The sequence below is a fragment of the Balaenoptera physalus genome, assembly GCF_965194825.1.
Source record: "Balaenoptera physalus genome assembly, chromosome: 1".
NCBI classification, from domain to species: Eukaryota; Metazoa; Chordata; class Mammalia; order Artiodactyla; family Balaenopteridae; genus Balaenoptera; species Balaenoptera physalus.
Genome location: NC_138882.1, coordinates 158,630,643 through 158,651,850, shown reverse-complemented (window position 1 = coordinate 158,651,850; position 21,208 = coordinate 158,630,643). Strand labels below are relative to the sequence as shown.

The 21,208-nt window shown below is 45.8% G+C and overlaps 2 protein-coding genes across 2 annotated transcripts in view; one reads left to right on the top strand and one right to left on the bottom strand.

Annotated features, from left to right (window-relative positions):
- The window catches only part of PRDX1 (peroxiredoxin 1), a 46,226-nt gene extending 37,883 nt beyond the window's left edge, over positions 1–8,343 (bottom strand). Inside the window, exon 1 of the mRNA XM_082455967.1 lies at positions 8,201–8,343. Within this exon, the coding sequence (XP_082312093.1) occupies positions 8,201–8,264 (64 nt within the window). The 5' untranslated portion in view covers positions 8,265–8,343. The remainder of the gene's footprint in view (positions 1–8,200) is intronic.
- An 18-nt stretch (positions 8,344–8,361) lies between these two features.
- Positions 8,362–18,143, top strand: AKR1A1 (aldo-keto reductase family 1 member A1; the record flags this gene model as incomplete). The annotated part of the gene is made up of 9 exons (XM_082455573.1): positions 8,362–8,553; positions 13,204–13,293; positions 15,020–15,139; positions 15,309–15,460; positions 16,057–16,252; positions 16,571–16,770; positions 17,045–17,117; positions 17,263–17,349; positions 17,978–18,143. 9 exons carry the CDS (start codon positions 8,362–8,364, stop codon positions 18,041–18,043), a joined length of 1,176 nt encoding a protein of 391 aa, XP_082311699.1. The 3' UTR covers positions 18,044–18,143.
- Between the last annotated feature and the right edge of the window lie 3,065 nt (positions 18,144–21,208).

The following is a 21,208-nucleotide window of genomic DNA, read 5'->3' as shown; positions in this document are numbered from 1 at the left end:
AGAGAAGCCACCGCAATGAGAAGCCCGCGCACCGCAACAAAGAGTAGCCCCTGCTCGCCACAACTAGAGGAAGCCCGCACGTAGCAACGAAGACCCAACGCAGCCAAAAATTAATTAATTAATTAATTAATTATTTATTTAAAAAATAATAAATAAAATAAATATTTTAAGGGACCTCCATGGTGGTCCAGTGGTTAAGACTTCCTTCCAATGTAGGTGGTACGGGTTCGATCCCTGGTCAGGGAGCTAAGATCCCCATGCCTCATGGCCAAAAAAACCAAAACATAAAACAGAAGCAATATTGTAACAAATCCAATAAAGACTTTAAAAATGGTCCACATCAAAAAACTCTTTAAAAAAAAAAAATTTTAAGAAAAACTTTTTTTTTTTTGAAAAACTTTTTTTACAATGAAATTTTCAATTGACTGAATGTACTATTTACTTATACTAAATTAAACACTTAATACATAAATGTGAGAAGTTTTATACATTGCTGTCAATTCATTTGCAGAGATATCTGCATCTTCATGTTCATTGCAGCACCATTCACAACAGCCAAGACATGGAAAAACATGTGCCATCAGCAAATGAATGGATAAAGATACACACACACACACACACACACACACACACTTTATTATCCAGATATCATGGATATCTGGATAATATCATATCACACACACACTTTATCATAATAATTATATCATAATTATATCATACCATAATATCATATCACACACATACTTTATTATCCAGATATCACTTTATTATCCAGATATTATCCACATATCAAAAGTTCTGTGAGTCATGAATTTAGATAAGGCACAGCAGTGATAGTTTGTCTTTCATCCATGATATCTGGACTTTATTATCCAGCCATGAAGAAAGAAGAAAATCCTGCAATTTGCAACATGGATGGACCTTGAGGGCATTACGTTAAGTGAAATAACACTGTCTGCAGAGAAAGACAAATACCGTATGGTATGATATCACTTACATGTGGAATCTTAAAAAGCCAAGTTCAGAGAAAGAGAGGGTAAAGGAGTGGTTACCAGGGGCCTGGGGTGTGGGGGAAATGAGAAGACATTGGTCAAAGGGTACAAATATCTAGTTGTAAGAGTAACAAGTTCTAGGGATCTAATGTACATCATGGTGGTTACAGCAAATAATACTGTATTATATACTTGAAGGTGGCTAAAAGAATAGATCTTAAATGTTCTCACCACAAAGAAAGAAATGGTAATTATATAACAGGACAGAGGTGTTAGCTAATGCTGTGATGGTAATCATTTTGAAATACAGTTGATCCTCAAACAACACAGGGGTTAGGGCACTGACCCTCGTGCAGTCAAAAATATGCTTATAACTTCACAATTGGCCCTCCCTGTCTGTGATTCTGCATCTACGGATTCAATCAATCTTGGATTGTGTCGTACTGTAGTATGCATTTACTGAAGAAAATCCACGTATAAACCTTGTTGTTCAAGGGTCCACTGTATATAAGTGTAACAAATAAACATATTATTCACAATGTTGTATGCCAATTATATTTCAATAAAGCTGAAAAAAATTTCTACACACTAAGTTTCTGCATTAAGCTTCTAAAGGAGTTTATCCTTGTTACTTCAACTGAGTCACAAATTATCCCCTAACTAAGCCATGTGAAATGACCATTTATCATGCTCAAAAGTTCTGTGAGTCATGAATTTAGATAAGGCACAGCAGTGATAGTCTGTCTTTCATCCATGATATCTGGAGCTTCAACTAGATGACATGAAATCTAGGTGCTAGACTCATATGAGTTCTTGTTCCCTCACAGGTCTACTGGTTGATAATGGCTATAATCTAGAATATTAGGTACTCTGCACACAGACTTTGCCATATGGGATCTCCATGTTGGCTAGTTTGGGATACTTCCTAGCATGATGACTGGGTTTCAAAGGTAGATGTCTCAAGAGAGGAATGGATGGCCAAGTGGAAATTGCATTGCCTTTGTTAGACTAACCTGAAATCATACAGTCTAACCATACTATCTTCATTGAACAGTCACAAGTCCTTCCCAGTTTCAAGGAGAGGGGAAATATACCCTATCTCTTAAAGGGGAGTATCAATTTTCTGTCAGATGAACCAGAAATACTGCTGTGACCTTTTCCAGAAAATACAATCTTCCACATTCCACCCTCTAGCCACAACAATGAATTTTTTCCTGTATGCACAGTCCACTCACCTCTCCTTGGAGAACCTCCAAAGTCGCATCACATTAGGATATTTCAGGCGTAGACTGGAGGTCAAGAATCCTATCATCTAGGGACTTCCCTGGTGGCACAGTAGTTAAGAATCCGCCTGCCAGGATTTCCCTGGTGGTGCAGTGGTTAAGAATCTGCCTGCCAATGCAGGGGACATGGGTTCGATCCCTGGTCTGGGAAATCCCATATGCTGCAGAGCAACTAAGCCAGTGGGCCACAACTACTGAGCCTGCGCTCTAGAGCCCACGAGCCACAACTACTGAGCTCTCGCACCTAGAGCCCATGCTCCACAACAAGAGAAGCCACCACAATGAGAAAGCCCGCGCACTGCAACGAAGAGTAGCCCCTGCTTGCAGCAACTAGAGAAAGCCCACATGCAGTAACAAAGACCCAATGCAGCCAAAAAATAAATAAATTAATTAATTAAAAAAAAATTCTATCATCTAGATCAGGCTAGCCTCATCTAGATAAGGCTCATTAAGTATAGTTTCCCTCTATGTGAAGACCTATGAACTTCTGCAGACTTTTCCTCCATAAACCCTACTGGGTGTTCACAAAAAATTGAGGAATATGCAGAAGCTTTTCTTGTTTTGGTGGAAGGGAACACCAGCTGCTGGGGAAATTTTCAGAGAAGCGTCTTCCCCATCTTCCCTTCAGATAACAGATTTTATTTAGGCAGTACTCCAGCTCCAAGAGGGCGAGTAGGACATGTGAAGTGTCCACTATGGAGATGCAGGGACAGAGCTGAGGCCAAGACTGAGGTTAAATCAGAACATCAAAGAATGCTCCCACCTCACCTCGAGAATATTGTCTTAATATAGCATATTCTTATGTGTGAAAATTTTAAGTTATCATCCTTCTCTGCAGTCAAAACATATAATTTATATAATTTTAAGTTCTGTGATCATGTTTCTAAAAATTACAACTATTATTATTACACAGTTATCAAAGTAACATACAGTACAAGTTTTGATACTTATTAAACATAAAAATGAGATGGACTGGGGCTTTGTTCTTTTTTTCTTTTCTCCATTTAATTCTTGTACCTGTGGATGAATATTACTTATTTTCAGAATGAACAGAGTTCAACATCAATTCCATTCCTTTTTTTTTTTATATAGATGTATTTATTTTCGGCTGGGTTGGGTCTTCATTGCTGTGCGTGGCTTTCTCTAGTTGTGATGAACGGGGGCTACTCTTCGTTGCGGTGCGCACGCTTCTCATTGCGGTGGCTTCTCTTGTTGTGGAGCACGGGCTTTAGGCGTGCGGACTTCAGTAGTTGTGGCACAGGGGCTCTAGAGCACAGGCTCAGTAGTTGTAGTGCACTGGCTTAGTTGCTCCGCGGCATGTGGGATCTTCCAGGACCAGGGCTTGAACCTGTGTCCCCTGCATTGGCTAGCTGATTCTTAACCACTGCACCACCAGGGAAGTCCCTCAATTCCATTCTTATTTTTCATTTTTATAGATACAAGCATTGAGATAACTTGTTCACATAAATAAGTGGATGAAAATAGAAATATTTCTAAAGCAATGTCACTTAGCTGTTTTAACTCTTTCCAAGTTATACTCCAAAAATCACAAAATCTATCACCCAAAATTATTTTTAATGGTCTACCAGCTTTTACCAATAGTTTTCAAAACAAAGAATTGGAAATGACTTGCATAAGGGTTTATGATCCAGTCATTAGAGTCATCACTATTTCCAAAAGTTCCTTTGTTTAGTAGCCTCAATGAACACGCAGGCAATGCATCCTAGGAGCTGGCTGAAAGGTTTGTCTTTTTTAAAACGGAGGAGGAAGACTGTAAAAGGGATGGTGCATTCTCATGCCGATCTGTTTTAGAAGACAATATACCACCAACTTGATGACTACTGCTCTGAAAACTCTTGGAAGGCTAGTGTTGTGCCTTGCATGGAACAATCCCAGTGGCCAGAACTAACAGCAAAAGGCTCAGATCTGGGGAAGGAGGGGGCTGGGTTACAAAAATGACTCAACAGTTCATCAGTTGCAAGGCACCACTTGATTGTAGCCTTTTAAGAAGTCAGTCTCAAAAAAAAAAAAAAAAAAAAAGGAGGGAGTCCATTAGATGGGGCAGAAGATTGTGGATTGTGGGAGGGTCATTTTTGGCCTAAGCCATTTTGTGATCTAAGCCTGGCCACAGTGCATGTCCTTGAACAGGTCTCAGTAATTAGTGATCTTAAGGTAACAAAATTATGCAAGAACAAACTGTTATCAGGCAAGAGGAGTAACAACAGTAAAGATAAGACTCCCAGTTCTGTTTTACAAAAAAAAGATTAGCCTTAATCACTCAACCATCAGATCAGTTAGAACGTAAGGGATGCTGATGTCGAGATTTTCTGACTTTTGTGACTTCAATCAACTAAAGCTTGGACTCTGTCGACCACCCAAGCCCTTTCATGAATATGCATGTGCCCTTAGCTTAAACGTTCCCATTTTTGCTGTCGGGGAGAATCTGCTTTGGGAAAGATCCCTGTTGCTCTCTTTACTTGTTGCAATAATGTTACTGAACAAAAGTTCATGTACCCCATGCACACTGAGGCCAAATAAACCTAAACATCAAACTTTGAAGCAGAGAAAGGTCTATTGCAAGACCAAGCAAGGAGAATGGGTGGCTCATGCTCAAAAACCCCGAACTTCCCGATGGTTTTTGGGGAAAGCTTTTTATAGGCAAAATTTGGGGTGAGGGCTGCAGGGTGTATGGCTTTCTTCTGATTGGTTGGTGGTGAGGTAACAAGGCGGTGCTCCAGGAATCTTGTGCTCAGCCTGAGGTTGATATCCTCTCCCTGGGTGGGGGCCTTAGTTCCTGCAGAAGATCTCAAAAATATTGTTATGTATATTCCTTGAGGAGGAACCAGGACCCTGCCCCAAGGCTGCGTTAGTATTTCTTGATTGTTCCTCTGTTGTTTCTGCATTCCCTCTCTTCTCTGATTAGCAACTGTTTGAACCTGCCCTTTGGAACTTAGAGAAGGTCATGGAGGCTGAATGAAGCCTATTTCCTACAAACAAGAAATGGGGGACACAGAAAGGCTTTGTACCCGGGAATCCTACAGGGTCCTGTTAGGTTTCAATAACAAATTCTCCCTTCTCCTGATCTTTGGCTTGGTTGTGTCTTTTGGCTTGACACCCACCAAGAGATGAACCCAGTTTTTCTGGTAACAGTTCTCTTTCTCTGGGGACCCCCTGCCTTACCTGCTTATAACGGTCTTTGCTGGGCTAAGATGAACTTGAGAGATTCTAAATTCTGATCATATAACAGGGAAGAGCTAAATCGGACTCCATGTCTGATCTGTTTCATTGACTTTAACCTTTGCTTTTCATTGCTTTTGTTATTATAATCATATATAATGGCCTGCCTCAGGTAACCATGCCCACCTGTGAATGGCTCCAAGAAAAAAGAAACTAACACATCCCCTCACGGAGGTTGGTCATTCCAGGAGATGTTTTTCAAGACTGATGGCCCTTTTGCTTTACTTCCTCACTGCCTCTCCCTCTCTGATTCTATAAAAGAAACTGGCATCCAGACCCAGATAGGACGGTTTTTCAGAGACACTAGTCTGCCACCTTCTCCGTCTGCTGGCTTTCCGAATAAAGTGGTATTCCTTGCCTCAACACCTCGCCTCCGATTCATTGGCCTGTCGTGCGGCGAGCAGAGCAAGCTTGGACTCGGTAACAATCACATAAGCTGGAATCTGAGTGTCTTTATGAGGATAGATGGTGTGAAATGTCGGACATTTAGTCCATCAGGATACCACTCCTACTTGGGAGACAGTGGGTAGTAATCTGGGTGTAAAAACAGATGCGTTAGAGTGGCACTGGGGGAGTACAGATGGGTTGGGGAGGAGCTGAGGGGAGAAAAAGGCAGAGCTACACCAGGACAAATCCACTTCTTGCCCACTTCCACCAAGGAAAACATAAATTCAAGACACATCTCAGCCCAAATGGCAAACGGGATTTCAAATCTCAGAACTGTAACTTGGGACTTCCCTGGTGGCACAGTGGTTAAGAATCCGCCTGCCAATGCAGGGGACACGGGTTCAATCCCTGGTCTAGGAAGATCCCACATGCCGCAGAGCAACTAAGGCCGTGTGCCACAACTACTGAGCCCGCGCTCTAGAGCCCACGAGCCACAACTACTGAGCCCGTGTGCCACAACTACTGAAGCCCGTGCGCCTAGAGCCTGTGCTCCACAAGGAAAGCCACCGCAATGAGAAGCCTGTGCACCTCAACGAAGAGTAGCCCCCGCTCGCCACAACTAGAGAAAGCCCGCACGCAGCAATGAAGACCCAACGCAGCCAAAGAAAAAACCAAAAAAACCAAAAACAAAACTGTAACTTAATAGCTGTGTGACTCTGAGCAAGGTAAACCTTGCTGAGTCTGCACAATCTGTAAAATGGAACTGAATACCTTCCTCACAGGAGGCTTCAAGTCTGCTGGTAACACTGTATATTCATCTGGACGGTGGTTATGTTGAACAAAAAATCACAGAGTTGTACGTTTAAGATTTGTGCATTGTTCTGTCTGTATTGTCGATTAAAAAAAATATTCACAAACTAAAAGTTGAGAGTTATGTTTTATTTGGTGGCAATTTTTAGGATTTCAAGCCCAGAAGGCAGCTTCTCAAGTAACACTGAGAGAACTGCTCCAAGGAGGCGAGGGGGGAGCTAGGATATATAGGAGTTTTGCAACAAAGGGCAGGTAGTTGGAGATTACTGTTAAGATTACTGTTTTTTTTTTTTTTAAAAAAAAACTTTGTTCTCATAGAATTTTTTTTTTTTAATTTAATTTTGACTGTGTTGGGTCTTCGTTTCTGTGCGAGAGCTTTCTCCAATTGCGGCGAGCGGGGGCCACTCTTCATAGCGGTGCGCGGGCCTCTCACTGTCGCGGCCTCTCCCGTTGCGGAGCACGGGCTCCAGACGCGCAGGCTCAGTAGCTGTGGCTCACGGGCTTAGTTGCTCCGCTGCATGTGGGATTCTCCCCGACCAGGGATCGAACCCGTGTCCCCTGCATTGGCAGGCAGACTCTCAACCACTGCACCACCAGGGAAGCCCCCTAAGATTACTGTTAATTAAAGAAAACCAGAAATCCCAAATTAAGGAATTTAGCGCTTTTCTATGCATGGGAAGATGCAAGAAAGAGTCTGGGCTCACTGAAATCATGCCTTTGCTATGCACCTTAGCTATCTGGGGCCAGTATCCAGTGTTTTCATATCTTGAAATCAGGGCTCACCTTAGGGAGTGGCTGCAGTCTGATGGCTGCTAGATGGCAGGTATTCTTTGTTTCCTTCCTAAATTCCCTTAGGGCTCACCAGCTCACCTTCAGTGGTGGCTGCACAGCTTCAATCGCTGATGACTGTTACATCCTTTGTTTCCTGATATGGCAGGCAATATTCCATTTACCAGTATGCTATACTTCAATAAAAAGGCTTGCAGTAAATAAAATAAAAAAGAACATTCCCCTTCCAGGATTGTTGTGAAGACTCAATAAATTAATGTTTATAAAGCCTAAATATACATAAAACATAAATGCGCTGCCAGGGTCCACAGTCCGGATACAGAGAGCACTAACTTTTACCTCTTGAAGCCTGTAGTCCCAACGTCTTCCCTGTTACTGTCAACCTCTGTGTTGCGGCTCTTCTCTGGACCTCAGTTTGCCTGACCAAATAATGGGACCAGCTTAGGTGTTTTCAGGGAACTTGGCCAACCCGGCTCTAAGGAAGAGAATAGATCAGAGCGGTGCCTGTAGTCCTTAGGGGGAGCCGACTGCAGAAGAAGCCGCCACGTGGCAGCCGGGCTCTCCTCCCTCTGGCAGCAAACGAGCAGAAGTTGCCCAGAGCGGCCTGGCGGCGGCGCGCGGTGCAATATGGGCCAGGCAGAGGCGCCCCCTGGCCCCGCCTCCGGGGCCGCTTACTTGGCAGTTGGCGCAGGCTTCACTCACCTGGGAGTTCTCCAAATTCGCGCTGTGGAGTGTGCCCAAACTCCGCCAATCCACCCACCAGCATCCTGAGGAAGGGATGGTGCAGCCTCCCAGCTCAGGCATCCACTCCCCAGCTTGTTTCTGGGGACAGGGGCGGGGTCCACCACTGCGCGTGATGTTGAATGCCCGGCCCCAGCCCCTCCTCTGGGAGGAGCTACCTCATCACCGCCAGACTTAAGTCCCTGTCTCCAGTCTCAGGCCAGTTTCTTGCTGCCCACCAATCCCGGAAGCTGAGGCCCATTGGGTCGCTAGCAGGGCACAGGACTGAGCTGAAAAGCCATACATCCCTGTTAACGTCCTGTGCTCGTGCCGAGGTGAGTTTCTCTTCTGCTGCCCCGTCTTTGTCGTAGTGGAGATGGCCTCGAATCTTCACTACAGATGTGTCCGCCCCCGGGTTAGAGCGAAGAGCAAATGCTGAGGAGGCGGCCCGACTTGGTTTCTGATTTGAGCTTCCTCTTATTCGCTGAGTGATCTTGGATAAGTTCTCAGTTTCTCTGGATCTCAGTTTTCTCAGCGGTAAAATCAGTTCCTACATCAGGACTGTATGTAACAAGAGTTAAGTGAGATAAAGCTCTTAAAGCTCCCGGCACATACTGTCAGTAAGTTTTGGTTGCCATCTTCCTTTTGTTTACCCACGAACACTATTTTTTCAGGAACTCCGGCGTTAATGTGGAATTGCAGAGACGCTTCTCATAAGTGGCAGGAGGGGCGTGGGTTCGCTTGCTTAGGCACCTGCCTTGGGTTTGGGAAAGCCAGGGCATGTTTTTCTGTTGATCCAGTGCTCTGTTAAAGTGAGACTGGAATCTGAACCTTCACCGGATGGGGTTAGTATAAATTAACTCTCCCTTCAGCCTGTCCATACTCTGGGCTGCAGGACCTCCCTTAGAAGAGTCTTGATGATTCTGATCAGTCCTGTTACTTTTCCCAAGGTCTCAGTTTTCTTATCTGTAATACAAGAGCAATCTGAGTATCATCCTTTCTGGAGTCACTAGGATTTTTTTTTTTTTTCTTTTTACCGAAGATGATGGTAAAATGCTTTGTTATTTTCCAGAGATGATTTTTTTCCAGGTTATCCAAGAAGTAAAGGAAGAAGGTGATGGAGGCAGTGACTTTATCAAATGCCCCTCCTGCTGACAAGATCTCCCCCATTTGCCGCTGTGTGGGGGGTGGGGGGAGGGAGCAGGCACTCTAGCAGCTACAGGTTTAGGTAGATGACAGGCCCTGACCTCAAGGAGTACCAAGATTTGTGAGGGAAAATGAACAAACAAATGCAGTGATGTGCACAACTGTCAGGACATGGGAGGAGCCAGAAATTTAAACTGCTAGCTGAAGGGTGACCTGCAGTTAGCCAGGCAAGGGTGGGACTTGGGGAAGGAAAGTGTGCAGAGGCCTGGAGTCAAATATGGTGGTTGGTTCTGCAGTCTGGAATATGGAGTCTGAAATGAAGAGGTGGAGAGATGGGGGAGGTGGGAGCCAGGTTATAAAGGGTATTACCAGGGAGTCTGGACATTATCCCGAGGGTAGGAGAGATCTACTGGAAGAGAACCTGGGAATCACATGGTCAGATTTGGGGACTGCTTTGTGGGGAGAGGGACACACTGGAAGCAGAGAGATCCCTGGTTCTGGGAGGGGTGGTCACAGCTAGAGCAGTGGCCCTGGAGTTGGACAGGGATGGGCTGGATAAAGATTTAGGAAGTATATATTCTTTTCACATACATCAAGAAGTCCAGGAAGTGTTATTGCAATCTTAGGTTTTACATTACAGTTTAGAGCAGTGTCTTTTGTAATATTTACAAGTATTTACAGGATTTTTTTCATGCAGCCAGATAGACCAAATCGGCCACTGCTACATATTTAAGGTGGCTTTCCGTCCTGGCTTCTTCGAAACCAGAAGAAGAAGATAAACTCCCCGCCTCCCATCACCTGTCGAAACCCTAATCTGATAATAGTCAGAAATGCCTCAAACAAACTGAAATACATTAGATGGCTTTTTTAAGACCCCCATGGATTATACTGTAGACAAGTTGTCTGGTTTGCTTTAACACTTGTCATCCAGGGCCTTGAGTCCCTGGTGAGATAGAGTATACAGAAAGAAGAACATGGTCAGGCACTGTGCAGAGTGCTTAAAATCTCTTTAGAATGGGGGAGCTGAGATTCAAGCCCAGGTCTGTGCCACCCCAGAGCTTGAAATCTGTGCTGTGTTGCTGGATTTGATAAGTATACTTTTGGACATGTTGAGTCTCACTTACCCGTAAGATATACAGGTGGAGATGTCCAGAGGGAGGTGAATATATAGAACTGGGGTGGGAAGAATTAGTGATTAAGGTGATCACTGAAGACTTGAGCTTGACTAGGGAGTGAGAAGGGATTGAGGATAGAACCCTGAGGGACATCAGTATTTATGGGGAGCAGAGAGGAAAGGCCCATCCAGCCAGGGAACACTCACGTGAATACTGCTTCCTCTTCTTCCTGTGTTTTCAAGTTTCCTGTATCAAGGCAGCTCTAGAGCCCTCCTCTGAGAAAGGAAGACTGAGCCCCAGAGAGAGGGAACCTAGGCACTGACCTGGGAATAATAAAACCTGAATCCTGATACTACCCTCACCCCCCTCTCCCCACACACCCAGCTTTTCTCTCTTTTCCATCTAGAACCTCTCCCAAGATAACATGAGGGTTTCTGAATTCTGCCAGAGGTCCAGCTAGGCAGATGCTGACAAGCTCAGAGCCTTTTAATGTTGGGCTGGCTGAAAGGCTGTTGCACCAGGCAGAAGATGAGGAAGTCAGGAGCTGGTAGAGGATGACTTCCTGTCCTATAGGAAAACATCTGTCTTCTGCCTTCTGTTCTGTCCTTTGGAGCTCTTGTTCTTTGCAGATCTGTGTTTGCCGTTTCTACCTCTATGATCCCTGCCCCTCCAAGCCTTAGCCTTTTTTTTTTTTTAGAAACTGTTTATTTTCCGTCAACCTATTTCCATTTTAAGAGTTTGTGGAAGAACAGCTTAAGACCACTCAGTGGTTGTTCCTACCCACTCAGTGGTTGTTCCTACCCACTCAGTGGCCTGAGCAGTGGGAGCTGTAGACCAGTCTTCAGTGGCAGGCTGAGCACTCCAGTCTTCAGAGGGGAACTGCTGAATAGGCACAGGGCACCTGCACGCCTTGGGACCAGTCTGCCACCTCAAGCCTTAGCCTTTTTGGTTTTCAGTTTCACAAGCAAAAGAAAGGGAGAGGCAAGCATGAGGTTTCTTCTTCCTTTTCCCCTGAGGCCAGGTTTTTGTTCACACTCTCAGCCCAGGTGTAATTTCAGAGCCATCCCTTGTGTTCTGGTAAATCTGGGAGAGGTCAACAGGTCATAGGTTGAAGATCAAGCCCAGGAAACCAGCCACAGACCCTGGTAGCAGCTAGCAGGCTAGTTCCTCCTGTGAAGTCCAGACATGTTTGCCTGATCCCTGGGCAGGTTAGTGCCCCTGGGAAGTTTGGTAATGAAGAGTATTGCCTTCAGTGGTCCATGGTTTGCTGCCCAGGTTGAACATTTTTGTTTGTTTTTGTTTTAGCAGAAAGGGTGGTCTCCATAAGGTTATGCTAGACTATAAAATTCTTCCTGAGTCAGAAGTATTAGGAAAGACAATTTTGGTGTGTTGGTTATAGTTACAACTTGTCCAGTTACCTGTTCTACCATAATATTCTTTTTTTTTTAATAAGTTTATTTACTTATTTATTTATTTTTGGCTGAGTTGGGTTTTTGTCGCTGTGCATGGGCTTTTCTCTAGTTGCGGCGAACGGGGGCTACTCTTGCTTGCAGTGTGCGGGCTTCTCATTGCGGTGGCTTCTCTTGTTGCAGAGCATGGGCTCTAGGCATGCGGGCTTCAAGTAGTTGTGGCTCGCGGGCTCTAGAGTGCAGGCTTAGTAGTTGTGGTGCATGGGCTTAGTTGCTCCGTGGCATGTGGGATCTTCCTGGGCCAGGGATTGAAACCTTGTACCCTGCATTGGCAGGAGGATTCTTAACCACTGCGCCACCAGGGAAGTTCCCCATTTGGAGACTTCTGATTTTCATATCTCTCCAAACAGGGTTGCTCCAATCACCCACCTGCTTCGATCAGTTGGAAATTTTCATGTATCTGTAATTTACTGCTTTCTGCTGCATTGAAGTCCTGTGTCTAGTTCCTCTTCCTGGAAAGACTCTTACCCTTGACTCTTGGGACTGTCCCAACTCATTCTTAAAAGCCAGTGTCATTATTCCCTGGTTCTTGCCCTACAGAAGTCACTTGCTTTTCTGTAGCACAGTGTACATGCACATGTATTTTATAGGTCTGTGTTTACTTGCCTTTTCCCGCCTTTTCCATCAGCTCCTCCTTGAATAGTTGGCTCTGCCACTTAGCTGTTGATTTGGGGCAAATAATTTCACCTCTCTGAGCCTGTTTTTATTTTTTCATCTAAAAAATAGTATACTTTCCTTGTAAGACTGCACTCAGGCCTAGTAGCATGGCCAATCAGACCTCTGTAAGAGGGACTCAGAGTCTTTGTAGTTCTGACAACCTCCTGGGAACATTCATTTCATCCTTTGAAAAGGGACCCTTTCCTGAGCCAGTTCTGTCACCTGGTCTCACTTTTTCTCGTAAAGGCCTTTGCCTGTCTTACACTGGTTTGAGACCTCATATAGTTAAGGCTGGGTACTTCTGGGAAGCCACCTCGCTTTTGTTTTTAGGTTTTAGAGCTCTTTAACCAGAGCTTTAGCCTGATGGAAGGAAGGGCAGCCAGGCTGGTGGTCCCGTTAGTTTTTGTCCAGGAGTTACTGGCTTTGCTTGGTTCCAGGCATCTTGTCTCAGCTGCCTCTGCTCACAGGCATATACACATGACTCTGTGTTTTTTCTACTATCACCCCTGTGCCCACTTCCTGCTTTACAGGAGTCTTGATCAGTGGGCCCAAGCAGCAGCACTGACCCCACACCATTCTCTTCCCATCTGTGTTTCAGGGGACAATGGCGGCTTCCTGTATCCTCCTGCACACTGGACAGAAGATGCCCCTGATTGGACTGGGCACCTGGAAGAGTGAGCCTGGCCAGGTGAGGGATGGGAGATTAGGAGGGGGGCTTCTTGCTCCTCTGCTCGGGAAAAGGCACTATTTGGGAGAGGGTGTCTGTTTTTTCTAGCAGTCCCCCCCCCCCCACTATGCTTCACCTCAGGTGGAATGAGCCTGGAGGGCAGTGGGAAGAAACAAGGGAAGAAGGGACAGGCAGTGAGCACTTGGCTTCCACAGCTGATTCAGAGGAGTGGTTGAGGGGCCCAGCACGGCCTAGAGTGTAGGAAGGAGCCCTTTCCCTGACTGGATCTGCACTGCTGTGAAGACATGGGACCCCTCTGTGCCTGACCCTATGCTGACCCCTAATATGCCACTTATCACCCTGTGCTTTGATCATGTCTCCTGTTCCACGCTGGGTTCCTTGAGGCCAGAGGTAGGCACACAACAGGTATCAGGGTTTAAAGAATAACTAGGTCAACTGTTTTAGACTGAAGGTCAGCAAACTTTTTCTTAAAGAACGAGGTGGTTAATAATTTAGATTTTGTTAGACAACTTGCAAAATGGAGGTGATTATGTACTTATGTAGCTATTTAAAAATATAAAAATCATTCTTAGCTCAACGGCTGAAAAAAAACAAAAGAAAACTGCTAGAGTTTAGCAACCCCTGGTGTAGACCCTTCCAGCCCAGGGAGCCTGGGAGCGGAGACCTGTTTTCCTAGATTGACACAGGGAGAGATTCAGCTTACACCTGGGGTAGAGCATCTCCTCAGGGCTTGTTCCCTGTGCTTGGAATCTGAGTCAGAGTTTAGAGAAGTTTGGGAGGGACTCTGGCAAGGAGAATGGCCTCTTCTCTCTGGAATTTAGGCTGGGATTTGTGGTGTGGCTGGATGAACTCTGCCTTTTTTCCCTTTGCTTTCCTTCCTACAGCTGCCTAGGAGCCTGGTTCTGTAGGCAGGCACTTACATGGACTGGGACGAGTCCAGGAGCTAGATGAAGGCAGTTGGTGACAGCCAGAGCCAGGGCCAAGATTGGGGGCAGGGATGGAGGGGATGGGGAAGGGTATGGAGCAGCAGGAGTAGGGTCAGGTGTGAGGGGCATATGTCTGGATTGTAAGAGCTACACATAAATGGGGATCTTGAGTGGCAGGGGCCTGGCACCCTTAGTTCTGCTCCTAATGCCATGTTAGTCTGGTTTTTAACAAATTGACTGACCTGTCCTCCTCCTTGGTGTCTGCTTTCTTCTCTTCTGGTGGGGGACTCTGAGCCCAGCTTCCATCTCACTTCTCTGCCTTCCTTCATTTTCTCCCCCCTCACCTCTTCTGCTCGCCTGAGCTCTCTTGGTCTACATGGCTTCCTAAGGGTCTCTCTCCACGTGGCCTTGCCCTGGGAACTATTTACCTGTGTATCATGTTTCCCTAACCAGCTCCCCAGGGCTGGGGACCTGTCTCCATGACTACACTTCTGCCTTCTGTCCTCTGTCAATGTATCCATCCACCTTCTGAGCATCTAGCTGAGAACACATTGTTTGTTTTAGCTGGGCCCTGCTGAGATTGCTTGGAAGGAACCTTGGAGGTTAGTGGGGTGGGGACAAAGGGTTTGGGGACTCTGAAGAGACTTCTGGTCCCTGAGACTAGAGCCATCTTCTCATTACCACTGCATGGATGACTGCAGTGGTAAATTCCTGCCCCCTCCCCGCATCAGTGACTCTCAGGAGGGCAGTTTCTGGTCCAGACCAACAGAGCTAAAACTTCTGCTTTTCTCACCTGGCAGGTAAAAGCAGTTATTAAGTATGCCTTGAGTATAGGCTACCGCCACATTGACTGTGCTGCTATCTACGGCAACGAGACTGAGATTGGGGAGGCCCTGAAGGAGAATGTGGGACCTGGCAAGGTGAGGACTGGGGCTACAGAGGGGTGGGGTGAGAACTCAGAGGCTGGGGCTGAGGCCTGGCGAGAGGGATCTGGCATCAGCTTCCTTCTAATTCCTCTCCCAGAGGTGAGGGTGGGTGAGATTGGGTGCCCTTGGCTCTTCTAACTATGGACCCTGCCCCCTGTACTAGTTGGTGCCTCGGGAGGAGCTGTTTGTGACTTCCAAGCTGTGGAACACGAAGCACCACCCCGAGGATGTGGAGCCTGCCCTCCGGAAGACACTCGCTGACCTCCAGCTGGAGTATTTGGACCTGTACCTGATGCACTGGCCTTATGCCTTTGAGTGAGCCTTGCCAGAGTCTTCATCCAGGGAATCGGGGGTTGGCGGAGTCATGTTAGTAACTTTTTGTAAGTCACAGTAGCAGAACAGGAGGGGAACACTCAGCCTTTTCTGCTACAGTTTAGCTACAAAAAAGGGGTGCAGCCTCACATGGTGTGTATCCTAGGGTGTACATGGGTGGTCCCTCCTGCTGCCTTTGTACATTCGGGAAATGTACTAGCTTCTGCTGACCTAGGCCCTGGGGTTGCAGTAGAGTAAGCTCCCACAGAGGGTGTGAGAGGAGCCGACCATCAGCTCTGTGCTCTGTGCTTGAAGAAGGCTGCAGGGGCATGCAACTCCCCGAGGTGAAAGGAGTTAAGGAAGACTTTCCAGAGGAGAGGAGATATAATGTGTCTAGGAAGAAGAAGAGGGGGGATGGGCATTCCATATAGAGTTAACACTTGGGTTATGACCTGGAAAGGTGAAAGACCATGCTTGTTTCTCATTCTTGGCCCTTTACCCTTTCTGGGCTTGGATTATGGGATGTAGCATGGCTAGACGGGCAGGTAAGCAGGAGCCTGGCGTTTGTGCCCACACCTTGGGGGCTGTCTTTCACTCAGGCGGGGAGACAACCCCTTTCCTAAGAATGCTGATGGGACTATACGCTATGACTCCACCCACTACAAGGAGACCTGGAAGGCTCTGGAGGCACTGGTGGCTAAGGGGCTGGTGCGGGCACTGGGCCTGTCCAACTTCAGCAGTCGGCAGATCGATGATGTGCTCAGTGTGGCCTCTGTGCGCCCAGCTGTCCTGCAGGTGAACACAGCAAAGATCAGTTGGTTTGGGGGCAGTGTGTGTGTATGTAAATGAGCATGAGTGAGCAGATGATAGGTCTACTTCAGAGAGACGGCTAGAAAGTTGTCAGAAGTGTGGTGCAGTAATCCTCTGCTTAAGGAAGGGCATTGAAGTGTGGGAAGAGAATGAAATAGTGGAAAACTGTCTAGAGAGTGAGAAAAGCAGGTTGAGGGGAAGCGGGGGGTCAGCGATGCAGGGTTGGTCAGGATGTGCATGTCTGGGTGGGGCCAGCAAGCTGGCTATGGCCACCTCATGATGATAGGTTGTTTCTTGGCTCAGGTGGAATGCCACCCATACCTGGCTCAGAATGAGCTGATTGCCCACTGCCAAGCACGCGGCCTGGAGGTGACTGCTTATAGCCCTCTGGGCTCCTCTGATCGTGCTTGGCGTGATCCTGCTGAGCCTGTCCTGCTTGAGGAGCCAGTGGTCCTGGCACTGGCTGAAGAGCATGGCCGCTCTCCAGCTCAGATCTTGCTCAGGTATGCAATCTTGGGGAAAGACAGTCAGGTTAGGGAGAAGGCTTCTGGGTTGGGAGGCAAGGGTTGAGGGGTTCCTTATCCAAATGCCTGGATGAGGCTGAGAATCCTGCCGTGTCATCTGGGGAGAGGCCACTCTAAGACATGTTCCCTATTCCAGTGAGGCTCAGGGGTTCCAGGAGCTCAGAGAAGGCTGCATGGAGGACCAAGAAAAAAAAAAAAAGTGCTTATGTGTACTGATTCCACTTCCTCATCTATACCTCAATCCCCCACTCAGGTGGCAGGTCCAGCGGAAAGTGAGCTGCATCCCCAAGAGTGTCACACCTTCCCATATCCTTCAGAACATCCAGGTACTTGGTGATGTGTCTGTCTGTCTTCTTTAGTCCACTGGGACACAGTCTGGCCCTGACTCTGTTTGGCTAAGAAGGCATTATTCTGGAACCCCAACTTCCACTCGCAAAACTGGCTTTCCTGACCCCCCGCTCCCATCCCCAGGTGTTTGACTTCACTTTTAGCCTGGAGGAGATGAAGCAGCTGGATGCCCTGAATAAAAATTTGCGATTCATCGTGCCCATGCTTACGGTGAGTGTGTATCACCCACCAGAGTCAGGGAATATGAGATTTGAGGCAGGATTCTGGCCTAAGTCTGGCCTCAACCTTGCTGGCCACAGGCTTGGCAGGATGTTGTTGTTGGTAGGATTGCTGTCCTGGACACAATGGGCTCTTTTTTCTTTGCTGAGCTCCGGGAAGTAGTCTGGGTGAGGGATAAGGCATGTAGCCTGTGAGTTCCAGTCCTGCATCTCGATACCTTGTAACCTAGAACAAGTTATTTAACTTCTCCAACCTTCAGCTTCCTATGTGTAAAAAGATCCCAGTTCCTGACACATAACAATTACTCAGTAAATGATATAAATGGGACATTCTCAACCTTGTTAGAGGTTTCCCTGTTGCACATAGGGAAATAAAGTGTTCCTTATCCCAGCTGAGACTGCAAACTCTTAGGGGCAGGGTCAGCCACGTACCAGGCTGTGGGTTTGGTGCTGGAATGCTCTTGGTACTGTGGCATTCTCTGAGGCCCTAGCCTAAGTCACTGCCATCTGTCATAGTGCTGTACACAGGTAAGGCTGTTGAGTAAGATTCTTGGGAAAAGATGTCCTGGGTCTTTGGAATGTCAGCTCCTACTAATGGAGTCATCTGTCTCTCTTTCCAGGTGGATGGGAAGAGGGTCCCAAGAGATGCAGGTCACCCTCTGTACCCCTTCAATGACCCATATTGAGACCACAGCTTCCTGGCTTCCTTTTCATCTCTCCAGCTATAACGTCCTGCCATCCCCAGAAAGAATGAGTTAATAAAGCCATTGGAGTATCCATCCATGATACTTGCTTGTCTTATTTGTCTGGTCAGACCTGATACGGAAACAGTTTCTTTTAGGGATGCTGGGTGTGACCTGCCATGAGTCCGAACTCCCTTATCTTTCTTGATTCTGGAGAAACCAGTGTGTAGCTGAATTCCATGTCCGCCTTCATAAATTATAAGGTATATTAGTGGCGTCGCGCCACCTAGAGGCATCTCTTAGCACTACATGCCATCCCAGTGTAGTCTTAGTGAGAATGCCAAAAATTGGTCACTTACGGACTGAGATCAGGGCAGCGAGAATCCTGTGGTTTCTTTACACTTCTGGGCATGGGTCTTGAGTTCCTGCATCCCGCCCACCCATCTAGTCAGTGCCTAGATTTAAGAATATAAAGAGCCAACAAAACTTACATTCTGAAGTTTGGGAGTCCCAGCTTGGAAAATCAGGAAAGCTGGGGACAGGGTCTTTTTCTCTCAGACACTATAGTCAGTGTGCATAGGCTACCTGAAGGAGGCAGAGTCAGCACCAAAGTTTGTCACTGTACCTAAGGTCCTATCTTATATATTTTGTGGTCCCACCAGAGACTGAGATTTTGGGTTTTTAGCAGGGTTTTTGGAAAATCCCTCTAACCTCCGGTCACACAAAATTCATTTTAGTTTTCTAGTTGAACCACTGCTCTTCATTCAGAAAATATTTATGGAGTACTTAGGCACTATGTGAGACCCTGGGGATATAGCTATAATCAAGACACATAGGTCCCTACAGTTTACTTGAGACAGACTAAGTAATTGTGTAATTAGTTTAATTGCAGTTGGAAGAAGTGCTATGAAAAAGCGCAGAGTGAGAAGCTTACTGATTTAATCAGCTGAGATCTGAAGGATGAGTAGGGAATAATTAGTTAAAAGAGGTGAGAGTGGTAATAGTGTTCCATGCAAATTGGATAGCCTTGAAACTGAAAGAAGTTGTAAAAACCTAAAGAAAGAAGTCTTTGTGACAAAGTGAGCAGGGGTGGAATGGCATGAAATAATGCTGGAATAAGGTAGGCACCTGGTGATGTAAGGCCTAGGAGACTGGGTTAAGACTTTAGGGTTTTAATTTTATTTATTTAATACATTTATTTATTTATTTATTTATGGCTGCGTTGGGTCTATGTTGCTGTGCGGGCTTGTCAGCGAGCGGGGTCTATTCTTCGTTGCGGTGCGCGGGCTTCTCATTGCGGTGGCTTCTCGTTGTGGAGCACGGGCTCTAGGCGCGTGGGCGTCCGTAGCTATGGCTTGTGGGCTCTAGAGCGCAGGCTCAGTAGTTGTGGCGCACGGGGTTAGTTGCTCCGTGACATGTGGGATCTTCCCGGACCAGGACTCAAACCCATGTCCCCTGTATTGGCAGGTGGATTCTTAACCACTACGCCACCAGGGAAGTCCAAGACTTTAGGCTTTTTAATCCTGAATGAAGCAGGAAGCCATGTAAGAGTTTTGAGCAGGAATAACATGGCATGATTTGTGTTTTAGAAATACAGTGCTGGTGCAGTGGGGAAAATGGATTAGTGGGATAAAAAGTGGTTGTAGGGAGGCATGTTGGAAGTTAGTCTTTTTATTTTATTTTATTTTATTTTATTGAAATATAGTTGATTTACAATGTTGCGCCAGTCTCTGCTGTACAGCCAAGCGACTCAGTTATACACATACTATTTTTTTAAATATTCTTTTCCATTATGGTTTATCACAGGATATTTAATATAGTTCCCTGTGCTATACATTAGGACCTTGTTGTTTATCCATTCTAAATGTAATAGTTTGCAACTACCAATCCGAGAAGTTAGTCTTTTGTCTCTGGTCCTTTCTACCTGGAACAATCCACCTGTTAGCCTACTGTTGGATGAACATCTATTACTTAAACATTCAGTTTAGCTGTCACTTCCTCTGGGACATCTTTCCTGATCTCACCCTCCCCAGGTGGCTTGCTATATGATTCCATAGCTCCCTTATACCCTTTCACGATCCAACTTTCCACAGTTATGAGGTAGCATGAGTTTGAAATGTATTAGTTTGTTGGGGCTGCCATAACACTACCACAGAGTGGGTGATATAAACAACAGAAATTTGTTTTCTTACAGTTCTAGAAATTAGAAATCTGAGATCAAAGCATCAGCAGGATTGGTTCCTTCTGAGTGGTGTAAGGGAAGGGTTTGTTCCAGGCCTCTCTCCTTGGCTTGTAGATGGACATCTTCTCCCTGTGTCTTTACATTGTCTTCCCTCTGTGCACATCTGTGTCCAAATTTCTTTTTTTGTTTCTTTCTTTTGTTTTGTTTTTTGGCTGCACCACATTGCTTGCAGGATCTTAGTTCCCTGACCAGGGATTGAACCTGGGCCCCAGCAGTGAAAGCGTGGAGTCCTAACCACTGGACTGCTAGGGAATTCCCTGTGCCCAAATTTCTTACAAGGCTGTCATATTGGATTAGGGCCCATCCTAATGATCTTATTTTAACTGAAGACCCTGTCTCCATATACAGTTACATTCTGAGGTACTAGGGGTTAGTACTTAAGTATATGATTTTGAGGAGGGAGGACACAATTCAGCTTATATCAGGAAGTGAAAGTTGTCATAACATCAAATTATTCACTAATAAGTTGACTACTTAGAAATTATTCTTAACTCAAACATCTCACCCTGCTTAACATTAGCATTTCTCTATTGACATCTTTGTCTAAATCACTGGGCGGTACAGTGCACATCCACTGAAAAGTGAAATTGCAAATCTTGCAAAAGTTAACAGTACTTTATGAAGCAATGGAAGTGATGTTGGAAACTTAACACATCATACCCAAAGCTATCGAAAAGTGAGGATCTGACAGTTAATTGGGAAAGAAAATCAAAGATGAAGACACTAGACTTCAAAAGAGGATATTTGGCTTATCAAAGTATTAAGGAAGGCCTTTGGGAAAACTATGAAGTTCTTAAGTATTTTTGCAAAAAGGATTCTTTATATGATTGTTTTGAGTAAAAGACCACCAACTCAGATTTTAAAATGAGATTTGCCTTTATAAGACTACATTCTAGAGGAAGGGAGTGCTTACCAGCCAGAGGCTA